Genomic DNA, 18682 nt, shown 5'->3' with positions numbered 1-18682 from the left:
AACGTTCCTTTATTCCCGGTGGGTCATTCCAACGGAAAATGGGAGGGAAAGTGACAGGAGAGGAGGGTAGGAATGAGAAAGACATCTTTCTACTGAGTAAACCAGATGGGCTTTTGGGGAGAGTTTTATTACTAGTAGTGCCAAAAGGCACAGGGTAGTGCCACTAAAATGGTTTAAAAGGAAAAGAAAAAAGTGAATCCCATATCCTATTGTGTGGTGCAGAGAAACTGAGATAATGAAAGGGAAAGGAGTCTGTAAAATAATGTGAAACATCTGTATGGGGCCCAAAGTGCATCTCTGCAGAGTCGGTTGTGTTTACTGGTTTTGCTGCCCTGGCTGGTACAAATATATGGCCAGTTGAGGCTTCACACTCAGGGAAGTGAAGACAGTAAAGTAGAAGCCTTGTCTTTGAGAAGTAAACTTGCAAGGGCTTAATTTTGAGGGAAAATGCCCAGGATAGACCTCAGAGCCCCAAATATATAATGATTTGTCCTCATGGAAGCAGAGCCAAGATCTGTTTCTCTATCTAGGAGACTGGCTGCAGATTGCCAACAAAGGAAAAGACTATGGGATATCTGCAAATCCTCTGCTTAATGTCCCTTGGTTTAAAATTCTACTTGCTTTTTATATTTTAATTAAAAAATGAAAAGCCTCAGGATCCCTAATGAAGATACAGAATTGTTACCATGCAATCACAAGTTCTCTGAGGGAAATTACTCAAGAAATGGAAAAACCTTCTCTCCCTTGGTGTGGTTCTGAAGTTGTACAGTTAGAGGCCAGCTCTAAATGTGGACCACTCTGTTGTCATCTGACCCATTGACTGAGCCAATAATGCCAGTTCTGGGGCTCAGAACCATTCACACAGACGAAGAATTCTCATTTAAGTGGTAGGCAGGAATAGCTGAGGGCCACTTGGTATTGCATTTGATATGGAATAAGGGGAGAATAAAACCTGACAATTTTATGTTGTCCTGTAGTTTCAGACTAATGTGATGAAAGAAGGAGAAGGAAGAGAAGAGGAGGGGGGCAGCCACGTTTTGCAATCCCTGGGTAGGTGGGTTATTGAACATCATGGACAGCTGCGGTTGAAGGAGATAAATGGCCCGTGGTGGAGTCTAGGAGGGGTAGTACTTTACACCTAATATTAAGGTTTCCATCTGTGCATTATAGTTCTGTCAGTAAGGCATTTTTTTAAACATTGAAAAAACAGTAAAGAAACAAAATTTAAGAAATTGAAATTCAGGATTGCCCTCGAGATTGCAAAATACACCCTTCAGTCATCAAACCCTATCCTCCAGAATGCTACCTGGGGATAGGAGCTAACAGGGTCTTTGCTTGGTGATTGACAAAAGAAACCACAGCTATAAACAGCGGGAAATGATGATAACAGTAGGTAATATTTGTTGAGCCCTTTTTATGTGCCAGACTCTGTTCTAAGGGCCTTAGATTTATTAGCTCGTTTAACGTTTGCCACAACTGTATGGGTAAGTATTTTTAGGATACTCAATTAACAAATGAGTAAAATAAAGCATAGAAAGGTGAAACATACCCAAGGCCACACAGCTAGAAAGTGGCAGAGCTAGGATTCCAACCTAGATAGGCTAGCTTCAGGTCTATAAAATAGAGCTTAGCCTCCATGCTACATTTCTTTAAGTCTTACACTGTGCACACCATTTTAAGATGAAGAAACTGGGGGTTAGAGAGGTAAGTGGCGATCCAGTATTTAAAAACAGTTCTGTCTTGATTACAAAACTGATGTTCAAGATGGATTTCCCCCCCTTCCCCTGGCAACCATGCCAAATAGGTACTACCCTTCAAAGCATCCATCTTGGGAAGTTATATGCTTATCACAGATTTGCACCATCTTTCTTTTTTCTGGAAATTATTTAAATGCAAATTTATAAAGGATAAATTGGATTTACTACTGAAGAGCCACATATTTCTTAAAATCAAGTGGTGTAAGTGCTCCAACACTGTTCATCTTTTTCAAAATAGTTTTGGCTATTCTAGGTCTTTTGTCTTCCCATATAAAAATTAAAATAAACTTGTAAATTTATTTTTTTAAACCTGTTTGGTTTTCCACAGGGGTTATTTTTTTAAGTTTTGGTCAATGGGATGAAAACGGAAGTGTCAAGTTCAACTTCCAGGAAGTATCACTAATGGGAAGTGAAGTGATACTAGTCTGAATGTTGGTGTCCCCTCCAAATTCTTATGTTGAAATCCTAACCCCCAAATTTGAGGATATTAAAAGATGGGATCTTTGGGAAATGCTTAAGTCTGAAAGTGGAGCTCTCTTTCATAGGCTTGGTACCCTTATGAAAGATGCTCCGGAGACATCCCTTGCCCCTTCCACTACATGGGGACATAGACGGCACTGGCTGTGGACTAGGAAGACGGTCTCACCAGAATGCAACCATGCTGGTGTCCTGATGCTGGATTTCCAGCCTCCAAAACCAAGAGAAATAAATTTTGGTTGTTTATAAGCTACCAAATTTGTGGTATTTTGTTATAGCAGCCCAAATGTACTAAGACAGAAGGTGAACCTTTTTTTGGCTCTTTCTTTTCCCTGCTGGCTGAAATGCTGATGGGATAGCTGGATTCACCCAGCCATGCTTAATCTTGAGGTTGAAGGAGCCTGACTCCATGATACAGTGGAGCCTCCGAGCCTGCCTTAGATTGCCTACCTACAGATTTATTTTATATGAAAGAAAAATAAGTAGTATGTTGATGAGTCATGAATATTTTGGATTTCTATGAGACTCGGCCAATGTAAATCCTAATCAATATTCTGGTCATCAAACTGGGGAGAAAGAGTCCCATTATCTTGTTGTCAAACCACATATACCTGGAAGAACTATATCACTTAGCAGCCTGCTGGATCACTCCATCCTACTCTATAAAGAATGCTAATTAAATCAGCCCAAACCCTAATATAGGCAAACTTCATTTTCTTGCACTTTGCTTTATTGCACTTCGCAGATACTGTGTTTTTTTTACAAATTGAAGGCTTGTGGCATCCCTAAGTCTATCAGCGACATTTTTCCAAAAGTGTTTGCTCACTTTGTGTCTCCGTGTCACATTTTGGCAATTTGCACGAGATTTCAAACTTTTAAATTATTTTTATATTTGGTATGGTGATCTGTGATCAGTGATGTTTGATATTACCATTGCAATTCTTTTGAGGCACCACGAACCATGCCCATGTACGATGGCAAACCATATACGATGGCAAACTTAATAAATGTTGTGTATTCCAACTGCTCCACCAACCGACCATTCCCCTGTTTCTCTCCTGCTCTTCAGGACTCCCTATTCCCTGAGATACAATAACATTGAAATTAGGCCAACTAATAACCCCACAGTGGCTTCTAAGTATTCAAGTGAAAGGAAGAGTCACGCATCTCTCACTTTAAATCAAAAGCTAGAAATGATTAAACTTAGTGAGGAAGTCATGTTGAAAGCAGAGATAGGCCAAAAGCTAGGCCTCTTGTGCCAAACAGTTAGCCAAGTTGTGAATGCAAAGGAGAAGTTCTTGAAGGAAATTAAAAGTGCTGCTCCAATGAACACATGAATGATAGGAAAGTGAAGCATCCTTATTGCTGATATGGAGAAAGTTTTAGTGGTCTGGATAGGAGATCAAACCAGCCATAACATTACCTTAATCCAAAACCTAATTGCGGTGGTCTGGAACAGAACCGCAATATCTCCAAGGTATGCCTGTACTTCCTGAAGTTTAGCTCTGGCTGAATCTATCCATAAAATGCCCCCAGCCATTATTACTAAGCAAAATTATGCCCTATCCCAATTAAACCCTCTAACTGAATATTTTCATCGTCTTCTCCCTTAATGCTGTCCTGATTCATTCATTCATTCATTTGCTCACTCATTCATTCAACAAATATATATAAATGCCTACCTTGATGACTATCTTAATCTGAATTCATCTTTGCAAAAATGTTGGATGAGGTAAGAGTTGCCTGAGGCCTGCTACCAGCTTCAAGATGACCTTCTTGCCAATCTATATCCGCGTTCCACTGCACAGTATTATTATGGCACTGCCTAAACATAAGAAGAAAATCAAAACTAAGAGACTGATTCCTAGGAAAGAGATGGAAAAACACTTACAGGCCATCCAGATCCACTTTCTTATACAGAGGGTGCCAAAAAAAAAGTGTATATACATTTTAAGAAAGGACAAAAACGTATTAAAATTGTAAAAACAATGGATGACGCTAGCATTCATTTGATTAACACCATCTTTTGAGTGAAGATCATACAACACATTGCACCTGTAATTCAATTCGACTTTGAAAAGTAATAAATAGATAACATCTCTTAAAATGTGTACATATTTTGGCCCCCCTGGTATTAATATAAGTGAACCAAAATTATAATGTTAGACACTTGCCCAAGGTTACAGAGATAGTGCCAAAGCTGGAAACAGAACTCAGATTTTATCCACCCCTACCTAGTCCTTTGTTCTTTCCTCGGTCCTTATTTGCTTCATTCACACTGACCTAAATACAATGATTACATATCTGTTATTTTGATTAGAAAATAATTTATTTATTTTTTTAATTTAAAAACCATCCCAGTTACACTCAATGTCAAAGAGAGAAATTCCCTTTGGTGATTTGTCTTTGAATTTATTCTCAGTTTACTCTGAAGAGTGAAACTGCCAGCAACCCAGGCAAGGACCTTTTCACTGGCCTTGGAACCCTTGGGACTGAAGAAAATTAAGTCAGGTGAAAGTCACATGCTTCCTAACAAGGTAGGTTTTCAGTGCAAATTTCCAGCCAAATGCTTTCTGCCTAAGGCTAATTCTCAGAAATTCCTCTATAATTCTACCAGTCACTCTGTGTGTGACTGTTCTCTAACACTTTGTGCCAGCAAAACTGAATTCTGGCAACAACAATAACAATAACAACAACAACGAAAGTCTCTGTTCCCTGTTTCAAGGTGATACAACTATCACCTGTAATAAGTTGGCAGTTTCAAGAGACCTTGTGCCTCCGACCGGTGAGCCTGCTCTCCTACTGTGGAAACAGCTGCCACACTCAGAATTTCACTTTGTCTTCAGAGGGAGAGGAAGGAAAGCACCTTAAAATAAAAAAGTAAATACATTTTTAAAAAGCCTCTTTTCTTTTTCATTTCATTTACTTGTCATTTCTATTCCTACCTAATGGTTGAGGGACAGTATACTCTTTGTGTGTTTCTCATTGATTTCTTTTTCTTTTCTTTTTCTTTTTTTTTTTTTAAGCAGGCTATTTTTTGTGCCCTGGTATTGTTTTCACAGACAGAACCTGCCTGTGAAAACATCCTGGACTTGATAACCGCAAGTGTCTTCTTGGAATATTAACTCTTACTACTTTTGGGGGGTCTCATGAAACTTTGGAATAGTGACTCATAGTAACCTTTGGATATTTAAAAATGGATTCCAACCCCACTGTTTGGTCCTGGGAGAGGAGGGTAAGGAGAGTTCATCCACAAATACTTTATTTCTACTGTCTGACCCAGCAGGTTCCAGCTTTAGTCATTCCACTGAGAAATGACAAAGCAGACAGGAAAACCAAAAGGCTGGCAAGAGTCCTGAGGGCCTGGGTTCAAGGAAGCACTTTAATTTGTGAATCTTTGAAATTAAAATCAGTATGCATGGTTCATTGTATAAAAATAGCAGCATGAATGTTTTTTAAAATGCTACTGTTCTCTGGCTGGGCAAAACAAACAGGGTCTATGGAACCTGAAAATGCTACAAAGAAAGAAGAAGCAAACATTCAAAGGAAATTTCAAAAGAGGGAAAAAGTAAATATAAAAAGTTCCTTAGGTTTGGAAGTTAAGATGTCATAAGAGGTCATGTGGAGACTTTAATTATTTACCTTAGGACATTTGTGAACCAGACAGAACTGCCAAGTTGCAAGAATAAAACAGCTTTTGAACCTTAAGCAGGTTAAATAAAAGTAAGAGTAAACACAGGTAGAACAGAACATCAGAGCCTCTCTTTCTTCAGGAAGCCTGAATGTTTCCACCTTCCTGCAGAGAAAGGTCAGAAGTCACTGGAATGACTCTACACCTGCAGGTGAACATCCCAGGGTATCCACGGGCGTGGGAGTTAGCATGGAAGAAAATAAAACTATCATACCTTACCAGGTGTGGTATATGCATAGATAAGTGAGAAACAGTGTTGTTTTGCTTTTTCCATGTTCCAGGGAGGGGACACATCCAATCAGGATTTGGTTTATGTAGTCTTAGCTTTGAATTTTTCAATTTCAACTCCCGAGCTTTTTGTTTATGCTCAAATTGGTGGTCCACATTGCTATTGATACTGTAACCATTTTCTTGCACATCTGAGATCTAAAAAGGTGTGGGCAAAAGTGGGGGCCATAGCCTCCATCTTTTGGCTCCTTGGCACCTCCATGAATAGTCCTTGGGAGAAAAGAGGAGCTCTGATCCTACCTCTCGGACAGAGCAGGGCAAAAAGGGAAGCAGGGGTTTGAGCAAGGTAGAATGAATGTGAGACAGAATTCCTGGTTGCCTGCATCACACCAGGCTTAAGGACAGTCGTAGGGCCCAAGAGCTGAAAGGGGATCATCTGATTCCAAACCCCACCTGATGCACGAATCCTCTGCTCAAGATTCCTGGCCAATGGTTGGCCAGTCTCTGCCTGGAATTTTCAAAGATATTTCTGGCAAACACAGTGTTATGAAACTCAGATCCCACTCCAAGAAAGGACTTAGCTACCCAGCTTCAAGGAATGTGGTTATCTGACAATCTCCAGCTGTTAGTGCCTGCAGAGTCTGCCTCTGCTTTCGAGCTGAGCTGAGTCTTCTCTGGCAGTCCTCAGCCAATGGCTGAGCCAGCTGATGGTGTCCAACATGGGACACGGGTAAAGGCAATCTGTGCTTTGGAGCTCTGCATTTGAAGCTCAGGCAGAGACTTAGTCCAACCTGCATCACAGTCTGAAGGCTCTGCTGCCCAATCTTGCTTTTGCTCCTTTTCCTTTCCCAGGTTTTACTTCTCGGTAAGCCTTAATACATGAAACACGGGATTTTTTTAGGGTATGAAACTATTCTATATGATATGATAATGGTGGGAACATGACATTACAGAAAACCCATAGACCTTTATAGCACAAAGAGTGAATCCAATGTGTGCCAATTAAAGAAAAATCATTTAGGAGATAATTCAATCCCAGGATTGAATGTAGACTGTGACATAACAATCTAACTGTATTACAAGTGTATAAAAACAACTTCACTGAAGGGATTAGAGAGGAAAAAGGTTCTGACCTAACTAACTTTGGAAATGAGTGGAGTCTGTAAAACTAAAGGCAAAAGAAATTATAAACACTGTAATCTAGCTGATAAAGTTGTTTCCCATGGGAGCAGGTGTTAACAATTCTAATACCACATGCATATGAAGCACTTAGCACAAGACCCAGCTCAATAATACACGCATATTGCAATTGAACAACAAGTAAATGGATGGCAGATGGTGGAAGCCAGGTTTCTCAATGTTGGAATAGGAAGTTATAGATAAGCAAAGGGAGGTCTAGAAAGATCCACATAGTAATGGATTAGAGTTGGACATATCAGTATGAATTCACGTCTTGCTTAATAGAGATTCAGATGGTTACATATAGAAATAGTTATAAATGTGTGTGCATATACACAGGTTAGTATACACACATATATCTTCTTGCTCTATCAGCAGAGACAGCCTAGGAACAACAATGTCTCAGTAGCAGCAAACATACCTAGTACCCAGATCTTGGTTTTCAATACTGTTCTCCAATAAAAGGAACCAGGGCTACTTGAAGAAATGGTTGATTCTAGGATTGGGGCAGGAAATATGTAAGATTAACCTGGAGTATTTTACAGTGGTGGAATATAAAGAAGTGCTCAAAAAACAAACCAACAAAAACAACACACAAACCCACACTGGTGTGTGTATAACAAAGGGACACAGAAGCCAACTGAAAGAATTTCCAATAGTCACAGCTGGAACAAATTGAGCAATAAAATTAATAAATTAGCATTTGATTATAACCTGAAGTATAAAATAAATAAGCATGAATCTCTACAAATATAAATAAATGACTTAACAAATAAATAAATCAAGAGAAGAGACAAATCTTCCATGAGTAAGAATTCCAAATAATTTATATAGGTATTCCATACTCACTGAGGCAATGCTTAACTCTCCATTCTTTAAGCATGGGTTGTACATAGTGACTTCCTTCTAAAGGGTACAGTATGGAAAGGGGGAAAAGAGTGACTTTACAGTAGAGAAATCTGACAAACATTACCTCAAGGCAGGTAGTCAAAGTTAACACCAACAGTGATAAGTCATGTTGATAGTACGTACCCTTGATATGATGCAAGGAAATGGCATTTTACTTCTGTGGTCTTCCTTCCAAGAACCCATAACCCCAGTATAACCATGAGAAAAACATAAGATGAATCCCAGCTGAGAGACATCCTACAAAATACTAGATCAACAGTCCTCAAAACTTTCAAGGTCATCAAAAACAAGGAGAAACTGTCAAGCCAAGAATAAATAAAGGAGTCATGACTATAGATTTTTCTTTCTCTAATAAAGCCACATGTATCAGTCAGGACCCTGGCAGGTAACTCTCTCCAAGTTGAAAAGGGACTGTTTAGGAAGGCCTGAGTAGAGTCTGGGAGACCGAGCAATAGTGCAGTTCTCCAGGGCTGTGTAGTGCGGAAGACTCTGCTTCCGTCCTCTGCCTAAAGGGTCAGGCGGACAGAGCTGTGTGGAGAGGGCCATCTAACAGAAGTTATGGTCGTCAGTCAGGGGACACTACTAGCCCACGACAACCCAGCCGGAAAGGAGTAAGAGGAATAAATATCTTCGGATCACTCTCTTCCCTCCCTCTGATTTCCTGCCCATGGTCTCCATTGGCTGAACGTAATTGGAAATCACATGCAAGGGAACCATTCAGGTCAGCCTCCTGGACACAGAGGAGAGTGGGGGGAAGGATGGGGAATGACTTTATGAGGGCAGATGGAAATATCCAGCACCCTTGTAGCTTTCTGTAATCTCTCCTCGAGACCATCTGCATTACAGATTGGTTTGGTGAGATGGAGGGGCACTGGGAAAGTCACTACTCCTCTAGGCCTAATTCTCCTCATCTGGAAAATGAAGGGTTTAGACTAGAAAGTCTCTGAGATCAGAGACTTTCAGTTCTAATGCACACGAATCAAGAAGCAAACAAAATGCCTTACCAGGCTACATCTGATACATGCCTGAATCCTGACAGCTGTTTATTTACTAAAGTACATACAGCCCTCTTTTTTCCATGACGCATCTCTGCATCTGTGCAAGGCTGTGCATACTGGTTACTGAGCCAGCCCAAGAAAAGGAGCAGGCTGTGCTCTCTCACGCATGCAGACATACCACAGTCATGCTGGAAGAGGAAACTGGAGACTAGGAAATCACATTGGGCTCTAGACGACCAACTGCAAGAGGCGAGGAGACAGGCAGAAAGGCAAGCCACTCACCCAACGGCCGGGTAGCAGTCAGTGGGCCTGGCTGCTTGTTTCTGAAGAAAACTTGAAGGGGCCTCAGCAGCTGGCGGCAGCTGGTGCAGCCCTGAGGCTGGCCCAACAACTCAATTGGCAGGCCCTGCAAAGTGTTGGCTGCCAGCAATCACACAGATGGTAATAATTAGCCAGAAAGTCAAACTACAGAAAGTTCTAGGAGTCCAGGAGAGCCCTATGTTGCACAATGAACATATAAGCCTTCCCCTGTTGCCTTGAGACATTTTGTCCTGTATTGTGTCTAATTTTTCAACTAGAAACCTCTTTTTAAATGTAGAGGGTAAAGCTAAAGAAGAGAATAACCCTATGACACCTCCATAGCTGAAATTGCAAAAGGGGTAAAACCCCTTGTCTTCACGCCTCCCCATATATCTTGGGTGGCCTGGGATATAGAACAGATTTCCTCTCTTTTCCTAACTCCATTCCTAGTCATTAAACTAGGACCCTCCATAATTACTGATGGGCCCCACATGGGTACTGATTTATAGTGTGTGTGATTTAGGGGGAGGCAGACATCTAAGAAGGACCTACTGTATTTTGCTGTGTATATGCGTACTTTTGGGCCCAAATTTGTGATGGAAAAATAAGGATGCGCATTATACATGGGTAGTACTAATTCCATATCTATATAAATGTTTTTAATTCTTTTATTTATCCTTATGAGTTAAAAGTGTAACTCTAGAAATCAATAATGATATCCATATGCAAAATAATACTCTGGAATATGATAATCGGTTTTGTTGAACTTACCACGAACTTGCAACGACAAAGAGTTCTTGGCCTTCTATGACGCAGAAATATCGTAAATTTCTTACTGGTACATAAAATTTCTTGTACCTTATATCTGCTCTTGTGTATTGCAAATATTTGTTACGTAAAATATCTTGTACCATAATATGTTTAAAAATAAATGCTAAAATTCCTTTATAATACAAAAAACAAGTACCTAAGTGTAAACAAATAAAAATTTGAATTAAAAAATTAAAACGACCCTCAGCTAATCTCATAATTAATGGTGAAAAACTGAAGCCCTTTGCTCTATGTTCAGGAACATGAAAGGGCTGTCCCCTATCACCTCTGCTTTTCAACATAGTGTTGAAAGTCCTTGCCAGAGCAATCAGGCAGGAGAAAGAAATAAAAGGCATCCAAATTGGGAATGAAGAAGTTAAATTGTCACTCTTTGCAGATGACATGATGCTATATATAGAAAACCCTAAAGACTCCACCAAAAAGCTATTAGAAACAATCAACGAATACAGTAAAGTTGCCGCTACAAAATCAACATACAAAAGTCCATTGCATTCCTATATACTAACAATGAAATCTCAGAAAAAAAAATACAAAAAACAATTCCTTTTGCAATTGCAGCAAAATAGAATAAAATACCTAGGAATAAACTTAACCAAGGATGTGAAAGACCTATATGCTGAAAACTACAAGACATTTTTAAAAGAAATTGAAGAAGACACAAAGAAATGGAAAGATATCTTGTGCTCATGCATTGGAAGAATCAACGTAGTTAAAATGGCCATATTACCTAAAGCAATATACAGATTTAATGTAATCCCCATCAAAATCCCAATGGCATTTTTGAAAGAAGTAGAACAAAAAATCATCAGATTTGTTTGGAACCACAAAAGACCCCGAATAGCCAAAGCAATCTTAAGAAAAAAAGAATAATACTGGAAGTATCACACTCCCTGACTTTAGCTTGTACTACAGGGCTACAATAATCAAAACAGCATGGTACTGCCAGAAAAACAGACACATAGACCAATGGAATAGAATTGAGAACCCAGAAATAAAACCACATAAATATGGACAGATAATTTTTGACAAAAATGCTAAAACATACAATGTAAAAAAGACAGCCTCTTCAATAAATGGTGCTGGCAGATTTGCCACGTGCAAACGAATGAAACTAGACTGCTATCTGTCACCATGCACCAAAATTAATTCAAAATGGATCAAAGACTTAAGCATAAGACCTGAAACAATAAACTGCATAGAAGAAAACATAGGTACTAAACTTATGGACCTTGGGTTCATTGGGTTCAAAGAGCATTTTATGTATTTGACTCCAAAGGCAAGGTAAGTAAAAAGCTAAAATAAATGAATGGGACTATATGAAATTTAAAAGCTTCTGCACAGCAAAAGAAACCATGGACAAAATAAAGAGGCAACCAACTGAATGGGAGAAGATTTTTGCAAACAGTGCCTCCGATAAAGGGCTAATATCCAAAGTATACAAGGAACTAATGCAACTCAACAACAAAAAAAGAAACAACCCAATTGAAAAATGGGCAGACGACCTGAAGAGACATTTCTCCAAAGAGGACATACAAATGGCAAATAGACATATGGAAAAATGCTCAACATCACTAATCATCAGAGAAATGCAAATAAAAACCACAAGGAGATATCACCTCACCCCAGTCAGAATGGCTATTAACAAGACAAATAGTAACAAGTAACAAGTGTTGGAGAGGCTGTGGAGAAAAAGGAACCCCTCATACACTGTTGGTGGGAATGCAGACTGGTGCAGCCACTATGGAAGGCAGTGTGGAGGTTCCTCAAAAAATTACGAATAGGATTACCATATGACCCAGCAATCCCTCTCCTGGGTATCTACCCAAAAAATCTGAAAACATTTATACATAAAGACACGTGTGCTCCAATGTTCATTGCAGCTTTATTTACCGTGGCCACGACATGGAAACAACCAAAATATCCTTCGATAGATGACTGGATAAAGAAGTTGTGGTATATATACACAATGGAATACTATTCAGCGGTAAGAAAAGATGAAACAGGACCATTTGTGACAACATGGATGGATCTTGAGAGTATAATGCTAAGTGAAATAGTCAGACAGAAAAAGCAGAGAACCCTATGATTTCACTGACATGTGGTATATAAACCAAAAACAAGAAAAGAACAAGACAAACAAATAAGAAACAAAAACTCATAGACACAGACTTTAGTGGTTAGCAGAGGGTAAAGGGGGTGGGGGTGTGTGATGAGGGTAAGGGGGAGCAAATATATGGTGATGGAAGTAGAACTGACTCTGGGTGGTGAACACACAATGGGATTTATAGATGATGTAATACAGAATTGTACACCTGAAATCTATGTAACTTTACTACCCATTGTCACCTTAATAAACTTAAAAAAAAATTAAAACGAAAGATTTTTTCCCCTGAAAGTTTGGGCCAAAAACGTGGGTGCACATTATACACGGCAAAATACGGTATATCCCAAAATCTTTAGAAACCCTTCCCAAACTGCTAATTGATTCCTAAATTCGAATGTTATCTTGTTTCCAGGAAAAGAAAAAAAAAATCATTGTTATTGTAAACACACCCACACTGGGAGATGACTGCTTTAAGATTGTTCAGTGAATTAAGGGCCTGAAAGCCTTACTAGAGATGAGGAAGGAAGGGGAGTCTTCCTTCCTCAGGAAGGGGATTTGAGGGGTTGAGAAGGTGGGTAGGAAAAGGGGCACTAGGAAAAAAAGGACAGAGTGTGCTGGACACTGCGGAAGGACATCCCAAGAGAGTACTTCACACTGCTGCCTAAAGCTGTCCTGGTTGAGTCTGTTCTAAATGTTTTGAGAATTCAGATAAGCAGCTTCTCTATCATGTAACACATTAAAAGCTTGCAATCTGGACTTCAGACCCTCAGAAAGGAGTTTGTCTCTCCAGCTTTGAAGCAGTTAACTGTGGAGTGTGGTTAAGGGGTGCCTGGAGAGTCTCCCTAACTCCAAAATGTTGTTTCTGTTCACGGCCACAGTGAAATTTAAAACTCTCCCACTAGAGGTGTACCTGCATACCAATTCATTTATTAATCACTGTCCAGTGGTTTGCTAAAAGTCAGGCACCGGTCAAAGGGGTTTTGATGGACAACAAATAGGAAGGCTAATTTTAGATACAAGATACTGAGGGTATTAGGGGCAGAGCAGGGCTCAGTGGGAGGCCACAGCTAGGAACTTCTCTGTGTTTGTCAGAGTGACAGAGATCCCTTCAGAAAAGGAAAGAGGAATTCTGGAGACAGGGGGGCCTGAAAAAAGATTAAGAAGACAACCTGCTCCACAGGTTGATCCATGGCTGGTCCTGCCTGGTGCACTTTGCTTGCTTAGATGCAATTGCATTGTGCCTCCCCTGTCACGTGCCCTTTGTGTCTTCTGATGCCTAAGAGTGTTGTGTTCAGACCCCATGCTGTGAGAGTTACTGCTCCCTCCAAATACTTCCAAATACAGCTGACCCTAAAAAAAATGCAAAGGTTAGGGGCACTGAATCCCTGCACAGTTGAACGTCCACGTATAACTTTTGACTCCCCTAAAACTTAACTACTAATAGCCTACTGTTGACTGGAAGCCTTACTGGTAACAGTCGATAAACACATGTTTTCTGTGTTATTGTATTATATACTGTGTTCTTACTCTCAAGTAAGCTAGAGAAAAATGTTATTTAAAAGTTATAATAAAAAAATACTCGTACATTTACAGTATTTATTGAAAAAAATCCGCGTATCAGTGGACCTGCCCAGTTCAAACCTGTGTTGTTCAAGGGTCAGCTGTGCAGCACTCTTCAAACAAATAGAAATGGCTTAAATCAGGGAGGATTTACTAGAACCATAATGTAAGATTTAAGCACCCATAGCCACACCAGACGGTCATGCGTTAGAATCCCAACGCTAGCACTTAGCAGCTGTGTGTTTTTGTGCATATTACTTCCTTCTCTAAATCTTGCTATCCTTGTTTGTAAACTGGGGATAATAATAGTACTCACCTGATAGGTGGTTATGAGGATTAAAAACATGCCTATGAAGCACTTAGCACAAGGCCTGCCTCATAGTAAGTGCTCAATAAGTGTCAGTCATTAATTTATTTCTTGCCTACTTTTACGTCCAGGAAAGGTTGGCCAACAGAACTTCCAAAATCATACTTCCAAAATCATTGCAAATTTAATCTAGACTTAGGGGGTGCTCAGAAGTTTTTTCTTTAAAAATGCCACAAAATTCTTTTGTTAAGTCATGATCTCCTTACTGTTTTGTTTTGTTTTTAATTAGCTATATTTGGTCCTTAAATTTTAAATCCTAAAGTCATTCTCTGAAAATACAAGTAGTTCAGCCAATGTCATTTAGTCATTGAAATGAACAAGCAAATTTTTTTCAAATAACAATATGTCTAACTGTTGGGAGTAATTTCCATAACTACAAAGATAAATACATTATAATTCATTTAATCAAAGGATCCAATTTGGCAAGGCTAACCCTAAAGACTTGTTGTTTCAGTTCTACCTCTTTAATGCCTGGGAGAACATCTGCGCTGGTTTTTATAGGACCTAAATTGTCTCTCAGAGACCCTGGGTCCTTCTGGGCTGAAACCCTCTTCTCCACAGCTTACAGTTGAAATTGTTGGTGCCCATTTCACAGTCTCAAACACTAGTTACTTCTTATTTCCAGACTGCCACCCAACTGTCTTACCTAAATTTAATCCAACAACCTTTTTTACACATAATAACATATTTATTGAATTCTTACTCTGAGCCAGACACAGTTCTAAATACTTTATGTGGACAAAGTAATTTTATCCTCATAACATATTTGTGAAATAGGTGCTCTTATTATATTGTCATCCCTCTACATAGGATATCATTATTTTGATAATTTTCCTAAGATGATCTAGCTGATATGTGTGGCACAGCTGGGATTTGAACCCAGGGAATCTGGCTACAGAGCTGGCTCTTTTCCCTAAACTCTACAACCTCTCAAGAAGAGGTCAAGTTTATCAGGGATACAGTTTGGACAAGAATGCTGACTCCACTTTTTCACAAAGGCACCCTTCCTTCCATGGAACATACTGTCCTGGTCCTGTCACTCTGTTCTTCCCAGCCTATTCTCGGGCACATCCTTTGCCAAAAATATAAAAGAACTCTACTCACACAATAGCCCCCTTACCTCTGTCAAAAAGAGCTGCAAAAATATTCAAGGCAGTGTGTTCGAACTCGGGATGGAGCCCCAATCCCACTTTCACCACTAACTGACCGGGTGTCCTTGAGTCACTTAATGTCTCTACCTTTAGGTTCTTCATTAGCAAAGTGGGGATCACGTCAAAGGCTGCTTTACAGGGCTTTTGTGAGGAGTACATTAGCTAATCTGTGTAATGTGCTGAGCACAATGCCTGGCTCAATAAGTAAGCTGTTGTCATTAAAGAAGATCAATAGTAGCTGTTACGATTATTGAGCATGCAGTCCATAACTGTGAGCAGAAGTGAGAAAGGCACATTCAGAAAAGACTCAGAGAGAGGCCAGGTTGTGATCTAAGCTCTCTGGGGTTCTGCCCCTTGTCTATCCCTGCATGTGAGGATGGGCTGCCGGAGACGGAGGAGCTCACCTCCTGAGCCTCGCTGGCACACGCCTCCAAGTGGGCTCCCCAGGGCAGGAGATGATCATTAAGTAGGAGGCGGATGGGGAGGGCAAACTAAGAGCCTAGACGGGGCAAGCTAGAAATCCATCTATAAATCAACTCTGTTCCATGAGCACTCATATTCAACCTATACAAAACTTTCCTTGTTCCAGGTGAGCAGTTCTTTCAACTGACACCCCAACATATGTCAGTTTAAGATGCTTTGTTGGAAGTGGGGAGAGGAAACTCCTGGAGCACCCACAGGCTCCTGGTTGAACTCTTCCCCAAAGGGGATCCTGCGCCCTTTCCGAAGGGCAATGATGTCCTTAGACCACAACTTAAGAAACATTTTTCTAAGAAAAGCAAATGTATATAAGACACCAACCCTACATTAGGGAGCTTAGAGTCTAGTGAGCTAGTAGCTACAGTGTTGCACTAGCTGACAAGTGAGCTCCAATGTCCCTGGTGGAAGGTACAAACTTAATAAGACATTGTTGCTGCCTCCTACTGCACCTGGAGGCTTTTCAGTTACAAGGGAGCCCTCCAGAGTCATAGTGCACACTCTCAGGAATGGGAAGAACGCGCTTACATTGTTCACTTGCTTCAGTAAAATAATCTTTTAAAATTAATTTACCTTTCACAATACCTCTGTGAGGTTAGGTTATTACTATCCCATTTCACAGATAAGGAAACTGAGGTTGAGGACATTTACCTTGTCAAAAATCATCCAGCTAGACAATGCTGGAACCAAGATTCAAACCTCAGTCTTCCTGGTATCGGAGCATGGCGGCATAGACTCCAGACTGAGGCTACCTCAGTTCAGATCCCTCCTCGGCCATTTACTACGTTCTGTGTCTCCAGCCTCAATCTCCTCATCTGTAAAATTGGGGTGATGATGATGATGATTCCCACCACCCTTGGAATGGTGGTTGGCATACAGCAAGTGCTCAACAAAAGTTAGTGGCTGTCTTGGGCTCACCAATAGGTTATGACAAGTTTCGTTCAATTCATTCTTCCACTCGTATTTAGCCTGTTAGAGAACGGTGCATAGCAAGCAGCATGTGGCTAAGGAGCAAAATGTGTGGTTCAGAGAAGTCAAAGCCATAGGAGTGCAGAGAAAGGGCATTTGAAATGCTTCATTTATGACTGCTGCATAAATTTTCAAGTACTCCTTGTGCAGAAGCCATGCTGAGTTCTCTGAGTCAGTCCAATGTCAGCACATGTGTTGCCAAAGCTAGCCTTCCAGCAAGGACTGCTGAGAGCACGTCCCTAAGGAAGCCAAGGGCCACATGCAGCTTTCTGGGTACACCAGGTAGCTCTGCCACAGGCAGCTGAGCCTCACACAGTGGGACTCTGCCCATAAATGTACAGATGTGGCTCAAGGTGCCACATCTCCATGCCTGGAGGGACAGCTCCCATTCATGATGGTGGGTAGGAGAGAGGGAAGGAGAGATCATCAGGCCCTGGGAAACAGCGGGCTCCCGGTCCATAGTGGCAAAATGCCTTTTCTAGCCCTTCCACTTCAGTCATTTCTCTCTGAATCTATTCAAAGCCGAAGGTATTGTATTTATGAATGCTCCTTGACACTCCAGGGACTCCAAAAAAGAAAAAAAAAAAAAAGAAAGAAAAGAAAAAGAAACAAAGAAAATTAGGGAATTCCCAGAATTCTACCATAGCACTTTCCACACCAGAACTCAAACAAAACGTGTGCTTTCAAGGACCCAGGAATTCAAGTTAAATTTGGAAAGAGAGTGGGAAAAGAAATGCCTGACTTTAGCCTCTGCGTCCACCCACCCACGACACACACCCATCAGCGAAAATGCCCTCAGCGCAAGGTTTAAAGGACAAGCGCCTCATTTTGCTCAATAAACGTCAAACGATAGCAAGAAGGCCCCGTACCCTGGTTCCTACCTCTTCCGCGGTGGTTCCAAGGTAGTTTCCCTCTGGCTTTGCATCACCTGCTACAGCAGACCCGTCATCTCTCCTTGGGAAGCCGAGCTCCGCTGGTCAGGGAGGGGTTCCGCGGAAGGAAGCAGAGGGCAGGACCGAGATCATTGACGTGGGGAGGGGATGGTCTCCGAACCAAGCACTTGGTCACAGGGAAAGCATGTTTTGTAATTTTGGTTTTGAATTTCCAGAGACAGAACAGGAAATGTCCACTGGGGCTGGGACCTTAAGAGAGACATCAACTAGAGTCTGCTTTCAAAGGGGGACCTTCTCAAGTGCTCACAACTGAGGCCCGTCTGGAATTTAAAGCTCCGTCTGAATTCTGGTGCCTGTTCCCCCTTACGATTTCCTCCAGCACTTTTTTTTTTCCTTAATGGAACGTCAGCTTCGTTCCTGACATGCTGGAAAATTTTTCATCTGTCTAAACTTGGCTCAGGAACACTCTCTCCTTGTGAGAGAAAATATTTCTCCTGTTACACAGTTCAGTTTTTTTTTTTTTTTTAAAGAGCGACTTGTTTTGCCAACTTTTGTACTGGGGACATTTTTTTCATGGATTCCCGTCCCCCTCCGCCCCGCAACCTCTGGATTCCAAGAAATAAACACACCCACATCCTTCTTGCTATTTCCCCCGCTTCTGATTGAAAAATAACAACAATAATAACTGGTTAAAATCTGTAGTGAAAATACCCTTAAACTATGGTCTGGTAGGTTTCTGACCAGGTCAGCCTTCTCCATGTGCTCATAAGGGCTGCAGTGCAGTCTATGGC

At 40.8% G+C, this 18682-nt stretch overlaps 1 protein-coding gene across 17 annotated transcripts in view; it reads right to left on the bottom strand.

Annotated features, from left to right (window-relative positions):
• TACC1 (transforming acidic coiled-coil containing protein 1) overlaps positions 1-18370 on the bottom strand; it is a 93867-nt gene extending 75497 nt beyond the window's left edge. For 2 of the 17 annotated variants that reach the window (XM_081046913.1, XM_081046916.1), the window contains exons 1-2: positions 8365-8840; positions 3917-4059 (exon numbers count right to left, since the gene is read on the bottom strand). Coding sequence is in view for 4 of the 17 variants with exons in the window: in XM_081046911.1 (XP_080903037.1) it covers positions 17880-17923 (44 nt within the window). In the remaining 13 variants the exon portion in view is untranslated. Of the gene's footprint in view, positions 1-3916; positions 4060-4975; positions 5101-8364; positions 8841-9521; positions 9683-17879 lie in introns of those variants that run through there. The other 15 variants (XM_081046933.1, XM_081046926.1, XM_081046917.1 and 12 more) reach the window with 14 other exon arrangements.
• Between the last annotated feature and the right edge of the window lie 312 nt (positions 18371-18682).

This window comes from Rhinolophus hipposideros (assembly GCF_964194185.1).
Source record: "Rhinolophus hipposideros genome assembly, chromosome: 4".
Lineage (NCBI taxonomy): Eukaryota > Metazoa > Chordata > Mammalia > Chiroptera > Rhinolophidae > Rhinolophus > Rhinolophus hipposideros.
Note: the sequence above shows the minus strand (reverse complement) of the source record. Positions and strands in the feature narration are given on the sequence as shown.